Source organism: Prunus persica, chromosome G1, assembly GCF_000346465.2.
Source record: "Prunus persica cultivar Lovell chromosome G1, Prunus_persica_NCBIv2, whole genome shotgun sequence".
In the NCBI taxonomy this organism is placed as follows: domain Eukaryota; kingdom Viridiplantae; phylum Streptophyta; class Magnoliopsida; order Rosales; family Rosaceae; genus Prunus; species Prunus persica.
This window is the reverse complement of record NC_034009.1, coordinates 178,230-191,751: the sequence shown is the minus strand read 5'-3', so window position 1 is coordinate 191,751 and position 13,522 is coordinate 178,230. Positions and strand designations below refer to the sequence as shown.

General features: G+C 37.3%; 2 protein-coding genes across 2 annotated transcripts; both read right to left on the bottom strand.

The window, feature by feature from the left end:
* On the bottom strand, window positions 1,049–6,529 carry LOC18789145 (serine/threonine-protein kinase HT1). The gene is made up of 3 exons (XM_007222617.2): window positions 6,322–6,529; window positions 4,711–5,729; window positions 1,049–1,620 (listed from the first exon to the last, which is right to left on the bottom strand). Exons 2-3 carry the CDS (start codon window positions 5,622–5,624, stop codon window positions 1,281–1,283), a joined length of 1,254 nt encoding a protein of 417 aa, XP_007222679.1. The 5' UTR covers window positions 5,625–5,729; window positions 6,322–6,529; the 3' UTR covers window positions 1,049–1,280.
* LOC18789713 (glucan endo-1,3-beta-glucosidase 6) lies at window positions 7,942–12,251 on the bottom strand. Its single transcript, XM_007222598.2, has 2 exons — window positions 11,038–12,251; window positions 7,942–9,351 (listed from the first exon to the last, which is right to left on the bottom strand). Exons 1-2 carry the CDS (start codon window positions 11,370–11,372, stop codon window positions 8,235–8,237), a joined length of 1,452 nt encoding a protein of 483 aa, XP_007222660.1. The 5' UTR covers window positions 11,373–12,251; the 3' UTR covers window positions 7,942–8,234.

Below are 13,522 nucleotides of genomic sequence, written 5' to 3'. Positions count from 1 at the left end.
CAAAGCTCACGAAACCCAAAATAACCAAAACCCCAAAAGAGTCGAGTTTGGTTGAGATCACCGAACTTTGCAAAACTTTGCAAGATGGGAATAAAAAGCTCAAACTTGGTCTTGAAGTGTCCAAAGAAAAGATTAAAACTTTAACTATTGACTCCTAAAAAGTTGATAAGATGAACTTATTAGCGTAACAGTTTATAAGTTTATCTTTTTTTTTTTTTTCGTCACGTCGCATTTTTTATCAAAATAGTTTGACTCATTTTTCACTTTGGTCATTGCCATTTTGAGGTTGGCAATTTTAATCATGTACTTTAATTTCCTTTGCAATCAAGTCCAAATCGTAAATGCCATCACATCTCTCCAAAACTTTTGAATTCAACCTAAAAGATTATCAATTCTTCTATTTTTCTTAACAATTTTACATTTGTAGAACTTCGTTGCTACCTAAACAAAACTACGGGATAAATTTGACAGAATTGAAATGACAAGAATCAAAGTAAAAAATGAGTCAAATTATGGGGGCCAAAATGTAATTTGGCCTTGTTTATTATTATTTTTCAACTTTTAATGAAACATGACCAAATTGTTACATGCCATAAAAGAGAGTAAAATGTTGGATGTGGGCATGGATAACAAACTTTCAAGATATGATTTTTATTAATTTTTATTATTTTACAAAGCGATATTCAAACCAAGCAAGGAGGAGGACACACTGCCTTCGTCAACTAGCCTATGGCTTTACAAACTGTAACTTGACGGTTAGTTGTCCAAATAAAATTTTAAATCTGAGCCACTATTTTAATCTGACGGCTCACAAGAGTATCCACATCTTATCCTCGCATATAACAGGGCAAGAACGATGTGCTAAATCGAAAGAGGCTGCCTCACTCCATTCGGAAGAGTATGTTACAAAGAAGAGAATCTGGTTCAACCTGCATTTGACTAGATTGTTCCCCCGAGACGAATTGCGCTTTCGCTTGATTAATAGGATAGGAGGGGCGCAAAAGAAACTGCATTTTCTTGATAGAATATATAACTAAGGCAGAGGGTAAGTATAGAGCAACTCTTCTATTACTCATTCAAAGATAGAAATTCATTAAAATAGAGATCTGAAAACCAAATATTTTTTAATAACACTTCCTTTTCTATCTTGAGAAAGAAATAAAACCTGATAAATACACAAGGCTACAATACCTTCTCTCACTTCTTTTTCTCCTTTTCCATTTTTGTTTTTCTCTTTATGCTATAGATAACTGTTTAGTTTTCCAATTTTTCTTCTGGGGTCAGTCCGCTGTCATTGGCTGCGTCATGCAACACCTGAAACGGGCCTTGCGGACATTCGTCATGATGTCAGTCTCTGCATGCTCAAGCATCCTCACAACTTCAGTGAAGGGTGGCCTGACATCAGGGTTGGCATCCCAGCATCTCGTCATGATCTCGCCAAGAAGAGGTAAGCAGTCACTGGGAATGATAGGTCGGACACCCTTATTGACAACTGCAAATGCCGCCTGCACCGCTGTCATGTTCTGGAAGGGAAGCATTCCAGTTATAAGCTCCCAAAGAACAATCCCAAAGCTATAAACGTCAACTTTCTGAGTGTAAGGCCTATGCTGGATCATCTCCCTGCAGATAGCCATACGATAAAGCAATGCACACAAGTAACGCACACCAAAAAAGTATAAGAGTTCAAGAAATAACCAATGAACACCAGATGCTAGTAATGTCTCTCTAAAGTTGTCAACATCAAAGATCATTACTGATTTACATTTCGAAAACAGTAAAAAGAGACGGGCAATCCATATACTGTACATCAGGAATTTAACTGAAAAATTTCCCACTAGCAATTCTCAAGAAAAAACAAAGTTCACGAAACAATTGATTTACAATTTAAAATCTTAATCAGCAATTTCAGTCTTTCTAGTTCTCATTTACCCATTTCTACATGTAATTCTATTCATGAATCTATTTGATCACACCACTAACAAGCCTCTGTTTAATTCAACTACACCAAGCAATGTATTTGGGGCAGGTGCCAAACACGTAGCAACTAATTTTGAAAACAACAAATAAGAAACCCAAGAGAGACCATCATTCTTCACACAATAAAAGTGAAAGTTCCCAATTTCATTCAAATTATTAGATGAGATAATGCAGGTTTCTCAATCTCCATGTTCATTTGCAGGCATATGTCTTCCCCAGGGAAAAGTAAATGGTTATAATGCTAAAGAGCTATGAATAATCCCTATAGTTCACCAATTTCCAACACTTGATCTGATACTAAAAAGAGATTTTACCAGTGGGAATTGTTCCCAAGTTGTTTTCCTCTAATGAATATTTTGCACGCGGAGAAACAAATGCCCCTAGTTAAATTTTTTAACATCTAATTATACCCAGTATCTCATTTAAGATCTAATTTTTGTTGAATTTTACATACAGTACATGCTGATCCTCGTACAGATAAAATTGGCCACAGTTAAAATGGTACACTTTTTTCAGAGCATATAAAGGCAAAAACTGAATGAACTGGGAAGTGATTCTAAACTAGTTTATTTAATACCTAATGCATATAGAGTTTGTTTTTAATCGGAGCGTGCAATGAGACAACCAAACAACAGACAACAATAACTTAGATGACTGAAATTCAGTTTTCAGTTTAATTCGCATGGTAACTGATATTTTAATAGTCGCATCGTATACAGGAGAAAACAATTGATATCTAGCGCACATATATCCATGTAACTATTGTCTCCAGAGTCAATATACTTTCTGAAGAGCTAGTTGAAAATGTATTTCATGTCTGCTATTCAATATTCTGTTCAGTTCACACTATTGCATACAGATGCAGACACCACTTATTCAGGGCAAAGAGGATCCAGGATTGATACACTGCTTATTCAGGGTAAAGAGGATCCAGGATTGATACTAATTAAACCACCAATGAATGGCGATCAGCACCCTATCTGAGCACCTAATAATGAAGATCTAGACTTTGATAATGCTCATTTAAAAATGTATAAATAAAAGGTTTAACTATCAATGTCTTATTAGGGTTTTTTGTAGTCATTACGGGATTGCCACATCAACAATCCGGATTGTAAACACGGTTTCAGAATTTAACATGATGACTTGAGAAGCACTGAATTGAGTTTACTCCATTTTGTCTTTCTTTCTTCACTTTCTTTGACATCTATTTTATCTATGCCTTTGTGTTGTTTCCTAATCTCTCCCTGTTCAGCATCAAGTGAAACAGAACCCAACGTCAAATGCACGTCACCTCGAGATCAGTCCATTCCAGATATCAATGTTGCTGCTGACACAACCACACATGCATCACATGTGTCCCTGTCTCACAGTAAGTTTTTGCTTTTCCTTTAGCATTTGTTCTATGCTTTTTCTTCGATTTATTCAAACTAGAATATAAGATATAATGCTTACGGATTTTATTATTAAGGTTTAATTATTATTATGTTTCAATTTATTATGATAGAGTTTCTCAAATGTCATATTCATTTGAGAATTATCGAATTGAGTTTTCCTACTTGGCCTCTTCTCAAATGACTATCCTTCTCTCCATTCTCTCTCAGTTTCACTCCCTGTCATGCCATCAGGCCCAGCACTAAGAAAACATAAAGTTGTCAAATTCAAGAAATCCATAAGTAAATTTATGAAATCTAGTCAACACAATGAAAGACAATAAAGATCAACAACTGCAACTCACATTTGAAACACGAAAATAAATAGTCACAAAAGTTCCAAGGATCAACTGCTTATATATTCAAAAGAAAAAAGAAGAATTTACACCAGCACCAGAAGGAAAAAAAACTCTAAGAGATATCCCTTAAGAACACAGGAGCATCACTAACAGAGACAGAAACAGAGAGTCAATGTCTCTAATTTCAATCATTTCACAAATAACTTACTTCGATTGTCAATGTCTCTCATTTCAATCATTTCACAGATAGTCAATGTTTCTCATTTCAATCATTTGGGCAAGTAATTTCCAATATAAGTAAATTTGGGAACTTGTCAGACATGGGCACACATGAATCTCAACCAAATGCAAGCCAAAATGAAATGTTTGTCCACCAAGAAGAGGCAACTCAAGGTTGAAAACTTTTTTAAAACCATTACAAATCAAAATGATCCCTCCTACACGTGTGACTCTGCTTGTCTCTCATATCAGGGAACGTAAAAGTTTTAGTAATAACAAGAAAGGGGATAATAAGACAAATAATGTGGGATTTTGTGAGGAAACTTAAATAGGGAGCTGAAGTAATTAAAGTACGGAAATGGGTTTTTTTTTAAGTATGTCAAAAGAAGACTACCTCGCAATATAAGAGTTTGTAATGTATAAGAGGGATGGAGACGGTTTCAGTAAAGACAAGTTTCTAGACACCAAATGAGTCCCTCATTATTACAGTCCAGATGAACCAACACATGTAATGCATATTAAACCAACATGATCAACATGAAGCAAAGCATCTACTTTTTTTAAATGCTTTTCTTCCTTTTATATGGAAAATCTACTCATGCACCCAATGAGATTTGAGCCCAAGACATCATACTCATGATGTAAGGAAACATCATTTAACCCAAAGATCATTAAATTTAACTCTATCTTATAATAAAATATAAGTTAAAAAATCAGAAAAGGGGAAATGATAGCGTAAAAAGGATAAGAAATCATAGATAAATAGTAAAAAAAAGTCTTACGGAGCCATCCAACGGTATGTCCCAGTCTCTGGTGTCATGCCTTCTGTCTGCACCTCAATACGGGCAACCCCAAAATCAGCAATTTTTATTGATTTGTCTGAAAAAATCAACAGGTTGTCAGATTTTAAGTCACGATGAATCAGCCCAAGAGCATGAACATATGCCATCCCCCTCGCAACATCCAAAGCTTGCTTGACTGCTAATTTCAACGGAACTGATCGGCTCTGCCGCTTCATCAAGAACTGCCTAACCGAACCGCCCTTAGCATACTCTGTTACAATACACCAAACCATTGGTTTACGGCAGCCACCAATAAAACGAACTATGTTTGGATGTTTCAATGCAGCCAGCATCTTGACTTCCTGTTGAAACTGTTGCTCCATGACCTGAGCCTTTTCTGGGTCATTTTCTGGCCGCTCCAGAATTTTAATAGCAACATCCTCACCATTGTAAGTACCTCTATATAGCTTCCCAAAAGCACCTTGTGCAAAAGCTTCACCCATGTTTAGCTTTGTTAAGTCAATTGTCCACTCTTCGTAATTCTCAAGCCCCTGTGTCAAGGAATGGCTGTCCATTAGGGCTCGAGCAAGCTGATCATCGCTCAGAGCATGTGTGACTCTTCCTCGGCGGTTAACACTGGTTTGGACAGAGTAGTTGTCATTTGCACGTCGCCGTAACCCTTGGTGGTTCAAGATGCGAGTATGGGAATCGTTAGTATTTGAAGCAACGCTGCTGTTATCTATAGACATGGCAACAGAGCCTCCATCATTGCTCGTTTGCATACTGTCAATAGACATGTTGGTACCCTCACCCTCATGGAGTTTGTGGTAAAAGCCTTGCGACAAATCATAGTAGTTGTTTTCATGGTTGTTTAGACCTGTAATTCCAGGGAATTTGGCACCACCCTCCAACATTTCCTTCTACCACAGAAAAGCAAAACTTTCAAAGTTGCCCTACTTCTTCAGCATCAGAATTTCAAATTTCAAAGTAGTCGACTCCCCCCTTTTTTTTTCAAGCCCCTGAAATCAAAATGGAACCACAAGTTTTCTTCAGTATCTGGTTTTCTAAGATTGGATCATGCAACGAGCAAAGACCAGCAGTGGTTTTTTTTTTTTTTCCTTTTAGAAATAAAAATACAGATTTATGGTTACAAGAATATTAAGAACCGAATCGTTACCACATATGGAAACTGTAGAAGACAAGACTGTTTAGGAGTAGTAGCATTAAGGCTGAATTCCGATGTTTAAGTGAGCCGAAAACGGCAAATTTAGGTTGATTCTTGCCAAATAATCACAATCAAGAAGGGCAATTAAGCAAATATTTATGGAAATTTTCAAATTATTAATTAATATATAGAAGCAATCATAACAATTTTCCGAAAAAGAGGATAGCCCAAAACCAATTATAGGAAACGAAAGAAGGAAAGAAATTGGACAGAATCGAGAGCTAATTCTCGTAGTAGGAAATCAAGGAGAATACAAGTTGAAAAAATTGGAATTTGAATCTGATCCCCGGAAACACAAAGCTGAAGCTAAATTCCGAATAGCACAAACCACAGATGGAAAACCCACTTATTTCATAATTCCACCGATTATCTAAGACAAAGCGTACCTCAAGTCCGAGTGAAGAGAGATCGAACAGCGCAGAGGAAGGAAGGAAGGAAGCAAAGACCTCTTGTTTCTTCTCAGTCTTGTTACAGTCTTGTTCTATCTCTCACTTTCCTTTTTCTATTTTCTAATAATATTTGATGATGTTATTGACATTTTATTGCACCATGGACGGGGGGAAGTCTTGGGTGTTATCTATCGTATCCTACCCACTCTCTCACTGTTCTTCTTATTCCATATATATATATATATGCATTCACACAATTTTATTTTATTTATAAAATAATTACAAAAATTACAAAAATTACAAAAACTGCAACGCGCTTTTTCATTCAATTAATTAAATCTCTTTCATATTAATTAGACCAGCCAAGCCAGCGCTCCGTCCCCGGAATGTGCTGCTTTGTTTTCTGTTTTTTTATTTTGTTTTTAAAAAAAAGTTCTTTTTTTTGTTTGTCAAATGTTAGGGATATTGCATTTATAAATTAGGCCATAAATGCAGTATAAATATAAAAGCCTCAAAGATTAGAACAAATGCCCACGAAGGGCTACACTAAATATAAAGGGATCTAATCATAACATTAAACTTATATGGTACACCTCCACTTAAAACCACGCAGACCAACTTAATGTCGCACGGGGTTACAAATAATCGGGCTTAATCGCCTCAAATATGTAATAACCAAATACATCACTCATAACGCAACTTACAAACCCAAATTCTCCTAAAGAGAAACCACAACCACGCATCAAACTCAACAGAATTGATGTATTTATTGAACCAAAACATAAATTGAAAACCAACAACAGCCAACCCAGCTCATGACTATGGCTTGAAAGAAGGTAGAACCGAAAAGTTGAGTGGTGATTTTGTCGTTCGAATTTTCTCAATTTTCATTATCCTTAAATTGTCTCGACTTCTTCATCTCTTTCCTCTTTCTCTAATCTAATCTTTACCAACTAAAGATGGCGGTTTTCTAGCGTTACACGCTGATTTGCATGCAGTCATGCAATTACACTCGTCGCATAATGAGAAAGAAAGAGAGTAATATATTACTCATCATTAAAACCTTGTAACATTCATTTTCGCTCTGTCTGGCATTTATGAAGGTTTTATTTTTCCAGACATTCCAATAAATGCCATGGCATCCACTGCAACCTTTTTAATGGTATTTTTTCTTAAATTATAATAAACAATAAAAATTGGGAGTTGATTTTCCCACTTTTTTTTTTGTTCACTTATACTACTTTGTATGTTATAGTAAAAAATATTAAAAAATAAAAGAGAGTATAAATGGACAAAAACAGAGGAAAATTCAGCACCCTAAAAATTATATGGTCTACTTTTTGCTCACCAATTGAGTTGCTTCATTTTACTCCATTTTACTCCACGCAAATTTGTTGTCTTGTTAATTATTTTTGTTTTTATGTTTTTTTGCCCAAGTTAAGGAGGAGAAAAACTGACACACATAGGTACCATGGAGGCTTTTGTTTTTGTTTTTGTTTTTTTGGTTGGCTTGATAGACTTTTTATTTTTAAAAAACTACTAATAGATTAGAGTAGGAACTTTTAGAATGTAGAACTTTCAGCACCCTCAATTTCATTCCATTAAGGAATTACTGGGTCACGAAAAACACACAATCCCATTAATAATCCCAGCTGAAGCGAGAAGTTCCATTGTTATCACCCAAAAGCCTCCTAAAGAAGACAAAACTTTCTTCATGGTAAAAATAATTCAAGGCAATTCTAGTTTCAAATATGCAAATTGCTGACAACTTGACTGTTTACCTTCCAAATTTCAAACACATGAACTGCAACTATGCCATGGTCAATTGCTCTTTACCTTCACTGGGTTATCCTACATGAAATGGAATGGTCTAGGTAATGTGGTTCCTCATGAATCCGAAGCCTTGGAATTCACACAACGGTTAGCGAAAAGAAAATAATAAGTGCAACCAGGCTTAGAGGCTTTTGGAGGCACCCGAATCTCCTTCCTGCACCGCCATAATATGGTTCGATCATTATCTCAAATCTGCAAGATCCAACTGATGGGTTCGTTTTGGTGATCATTGAAAGGTTTGGAAACTTGCAAGCTACATCAAGTTGATTGTTCCTCTGGTAGTAACTATTAACCGCATACGAAATGTTTCCTCGAGCATCCAAGCTGCCACAAGATGTTCCGTAACCAAGGCTGGTGCAATCGGCAAGTCCACAAGCATAACTCACACTTAGTGCTACTTGTGGGTCATCAAGGTTCGCTGATGGCTTCATCACACACCACTTGCGCTCCAAATAGTGCACACCTTTTGCTGGAACTAAGGACCCTGAATTTGTGCTGCCAAGGTTAAGCTGGTATTTTGCTATCCCATCAAAAGTAAATATTCCCCAGTGTCGTTCAAAATTTCCTGGATCAATGCTTTTAGCATCCTCGTCAATCAAACTGAATAGATAAGCATCAATTGGACCAGGTCTCATTGGGGTTCCTCTGCCACCCAATATGTGGGACATGAAACCTTGGTTGAACCTCTGAGCATAAACTATGTTAGCATTCTGGTCTCCATCTGTTGGCCATCCAATCTCTCCAACTATGATTGGTAAGTTTCCAAAGCCATTCCTTTGCAAGGCCCACACAAGAGTATCATAATTTGCATCAAACATATTGTAGTAGGTTAAACTACCATCTGTAATAGGTGATGCATTTCCATCAAAGAACGCATAATCAACAGGGAAGTTGGAGTCAATGTAAAGGCTTATAAAGGGGTAAATGTTCACGGTGAAGGGGGCACCATTGTCACTCAAGAACTTGACAATTTGAAGCATTAGCCCATGGATATCAGTTCGGAAGTCGCCACCTGATGGAAGCCCATTTGAACTTGCATAGACATCAGCATTGAGGGGCACAGTCACCTTTACTTGGTTGCTAAGGCCAGCTTTTATCAGGGCAGACTGGACATTCTGCAGAGCAGGGAAGGTTGTTCTGAGGAAGCTACCATTGTATGTTTCCAAGAAAGGTTCATTTCCAACTGCAACATACCTAGGATGAACACATGCAAAGATGTCAAGACTATGCAAAGCTTGCAATAAGTAGAAGAATAAAAGGTTCCTCTGCACATTATACAGCATTGTTAAGCATTGCAAACGAAATTAATCAAGGAACATCATCAAAACAAATAAGTTCCTGGTTCTCCTTATGGAATTGCCAGAGAGGATATTTAATAATTTCATGACTCCATTCGCTTAGCAAAAACCTCAATAAGTATGTGATGCATTGATATGTGAAAGAATCAGAATACACAAATAAAATCCAAATAAGTTCATGGTCATCCTTGCAGAATTGTTGGAGAAGGCTATTTATAATAGTTAAACATTAGGTTATCTTCATAACACAAGCACATTATGGAGTATAACGCAATTCAAAGAAGATGCCAAGCAATGACTCATATCATACCATATATTAAGTGAGATAATTTTCTTTAAGTTGCACCGAAGCTTTTTAAGATAAAACCCCACCATTGAAAGCTTACAAGGCGGTCAAGTAGGAGAGTGCAGAAAATGAAGTCCCCAAGAAGTCGCATTAGAGAATGGTATGGCTGGAACGAATAGAAAATTTATAGTGTTGTCTTCCCCTTTACGATAAAACTCATACACTAAAGCTTACAAGGTGGTTAAGTTGGGGATACTATCAGTACAAGATGGAGACCAAAAGATGCGGCCCCAGCCAATGTGCACAAGACTCTGACATCAAGTTGGGGATAATATGTTTGATTTTACTATATAATTAGTCATTACTGTACAGTCTCATTTAAACTTAAAACATTAAAGAATGAATAAAACATATGATGAGGAGTTAAGTAGTTAATTAAGAACAATGCAATGTCAATACCATCCACATAGTACCAAAACCAATACCCAATACGAATCATCGCCAACAATGAAAATTATGCACAACTGAAATGCTCCACTCAGTCGTGAACAATTAATTTTCATAAGATATAAGCACCCACAAAATAGCTAAAGGTAATCTTAGTTCTATATAGTACCAAACCAACACCAAATACAAAATCTTCACCAACAAGGAAAATTATACATAACTGAAATGCTTGCACCAATTTGGGAACAATTAATTTTCATGATATAAATATACACAAGATAGCAAAAATTAACGTGGTGGCAGTAGGGGCTAGGAGGGTATTTCTCAGTCTCCCTAGAAGGCTAGATCCCAAAGATAGCATGACTTCTTCTCTCATACCAGTTTGGTTCTTGTTAATGTGAAAGGATTAGAATTTGGGAACAGTGATGGTGGAATAATGTTCCTTTCTTGCTTTGGTTTAGGGTTTAGGGTTTTTGTACGAATTTGAGAATTTGATGCTCTGTATTCATCTCATTCGAGGTATACAAGGTTGTTACATGAAAGCATAAAAACCAAGTGAAAGAAGAATTACAAAGTTGTAGCTCAGATCATATACATTTATCCTGTGAGCTCTAGCTTAAATGGCATTGGGATGGATGGGAAAGTGGCAGGTCCTAGGTTCAGATCTTATTCTTTGTATATAAAAAAAAAATATATATATATATATATATACACATACATTAAGAGGGGCATGATGCATTTCCCGCTCGAGAAACAGGGAAATGATAAATTCTGAAAGTGTACACGCAAGCATCAAGTAAACTTTGTAGAGTGTAGAAGAAATGAATGGGGGTGGGGAGGAAGGTTTACCTGATCTTGACATTACTGGAGGAGACGTGTGCTGAGACATTCTTGGAAACCCATTTCTCAGCAGCCTTAACGCTGGTGGCCAGAGATGCAAGCATATCATTAGGAATACCAACCATGACCTCAACCCCCTCAGACTTGCCCAGGCTTCTCAATGTGTCATAATCCGCATCAAAAAGCTTAACCTTTCGAATCCCATTTTCTCTCAGCAGCCTAACTACAGTGTCGGGGGGAAGAGGGTGGGATGCCTGTGTGCCCCAGTTTGCACCAATGCCACTCACTGTGCACATCATTGAAACCAAACAAACTACCTTGATACCCACTGAAAACCACCTCATTTTCTCCTTCAAATAATTCAAAATTCAAACACACAAGTTGGCCAGGTTGAAGGTAAAGACAGCAAGTCTTGATGCAACGTGACGCAGGCAGAGTTAGCAGCAGCAAAGCAAATAAATGGCAAAAAAACACAAAAGCAGAGAAGGTTGCTAAGTGAGTAGAGCACCCCAAGTCCCAAGTGAAGTGATGCAAGAAAATGAAATTAAGGTGATGAGGCGCGGATCTAGGAAGGAAGAGAAGCTAGAGTTTCTGCACATACATCAAAACAGAAAAAGGAATCGTACCCATGCCATGATTGAGCTGGAGTCTGGAGCTGATGATACACCTCAAAAGATGACGGCTTGGTGAGTGAGAAAACAGCAACAGGAACAGCTCAAAGAAGAGCCTAACTAAAACTGCAGCACTACTAACTAATACACAGATTCTTGAAGGAAATATGAAATTATATATTCGGGTGTTTAACTAATTAGAGGAAAACCCAGATTTGAATGAAGAAGTGGCTACTGCTAGTAGCTTGCTAGTACAAGTTTACAATACAAATCCATAGAGAAAAGGCGAAACGGAAAAGGAGAAGGTTTACTTAAGAGTAAGTAATTAAAAGGACTTGAACAAATTTAAGATTCTCTTCTCTTCTGCCGCTGTGGAGTAAGAGTAATAGAATAGATAGAAGGATAAGCTCGCTCAAGAATCTCTCTTCCAAAAAGGCAGCCAAACCCGCCACTACCCCTACTTCCTAGAGAGAGAGAGGAGAGAGAGAGAGAGAGAGAGAGAGAGGAAAGTGGAAAGTGAGTAAAGCAAAGCTGCAAAAGATGTCATATACAGATAGATACAGACGCAACGCAAGCACAGCAAACAATGTGTTGCGCTGTGTTGTGTTCTGTCTTGTTAGAGAGGCAAACGCTTGTAGCATCTTTTGCGGTACACTGTACGCACTTGTGAAGTGGCAATTGTTATTTGCGGGCCATCAGGCAGTTCCTTTAACGGCGATATCACGTCGTTATGTGTATTTTGTTTCAACTAACGTTTCTTAAACAGCCGTTGGTCGGTCAGCATTTGAATTCTGATCAGTCCTGCCTGACGCTCGCGACTACAACTTACCATTCACGCATTCAATCTTTCCAGTCCTTTTCTTTTTTTTTTTCTTTTTTTTTGCGAAAGTTCCAGTCCTTTTCTTATTGGGCAACTCTATGCGCACCCAAGGAGTAACCAGTCGTCCACAAAACTCATCACATTTTCAAAAGGGATTTGATTTATCCATTCTTTTTTTCCCCATTTATACTTTTTTTTATTTTTAAATATTTTCTTTTTCTTTTTCTTTTTTATTCTACTTTATTCTACACTAACCTCTCGCAGGCGCGGAATGATTGATTTGCCCACTCTTGTTTTCTCAACTTACACTCTTTTTTATTTTTAAATATTTTAAATTCTTTTTTTTTTCTCTCTCTTTCTTATTCTACCTTATTTTGCACTAGCATGTGAGAGGCTTTTAGTTGTGTTCTATAAAAATAGAATCCATTATGTTTATACACTATCTAATTGACCCATGCAGAGGTCACACGTGGAAAATAAAGCGCCATCGGTAAGGGAGTGTTCGGCACCCCTTATTGCCGAACGCAACACAAGACCCTTTGCCAGTCATTTCTTGCTAGCGTAGGGGGCTTTTTTGTTTCGACAGTTACTGCTGGGCCTAGGTTACTGTAAAGAGCCAAATGTATGAAGTTGCCCCTTGAGTCTGAGTTCAAGGATCAGACCCTAAGAGTGTTTCAAAAAGGTAGCTAAGCCTTAGGAAACACATTTGTCTTCTTCACTAATGAAACCAACAATTGCTTACGGATAAATTCTTGGCTTGACATGAGAAGTTTGTGGCATGGGAGCTGATCATTCATGAGTTTAGCATGAGGGAGACAAAGAGCTGTGATTTCCTATGAAAAACAGAGGTTTAAAGCAAGGGGGAAATGATTTTAATGGGATTCGTTGAGAAGAGAGAGAGAGAGAGAGAGACGAGAAGTGGGTGGTTTGAGCAATTTTTCGGCAGCCTAACAAAAACTTGATCAGACTCTGGAATGGCTTGCTATAGGAGAAAATGGGAGAAAATAGAGGAATGGGGCTCGAAATTGCAGAGGTTTAAGGGATGAGAGATGAAGCTTGCTCT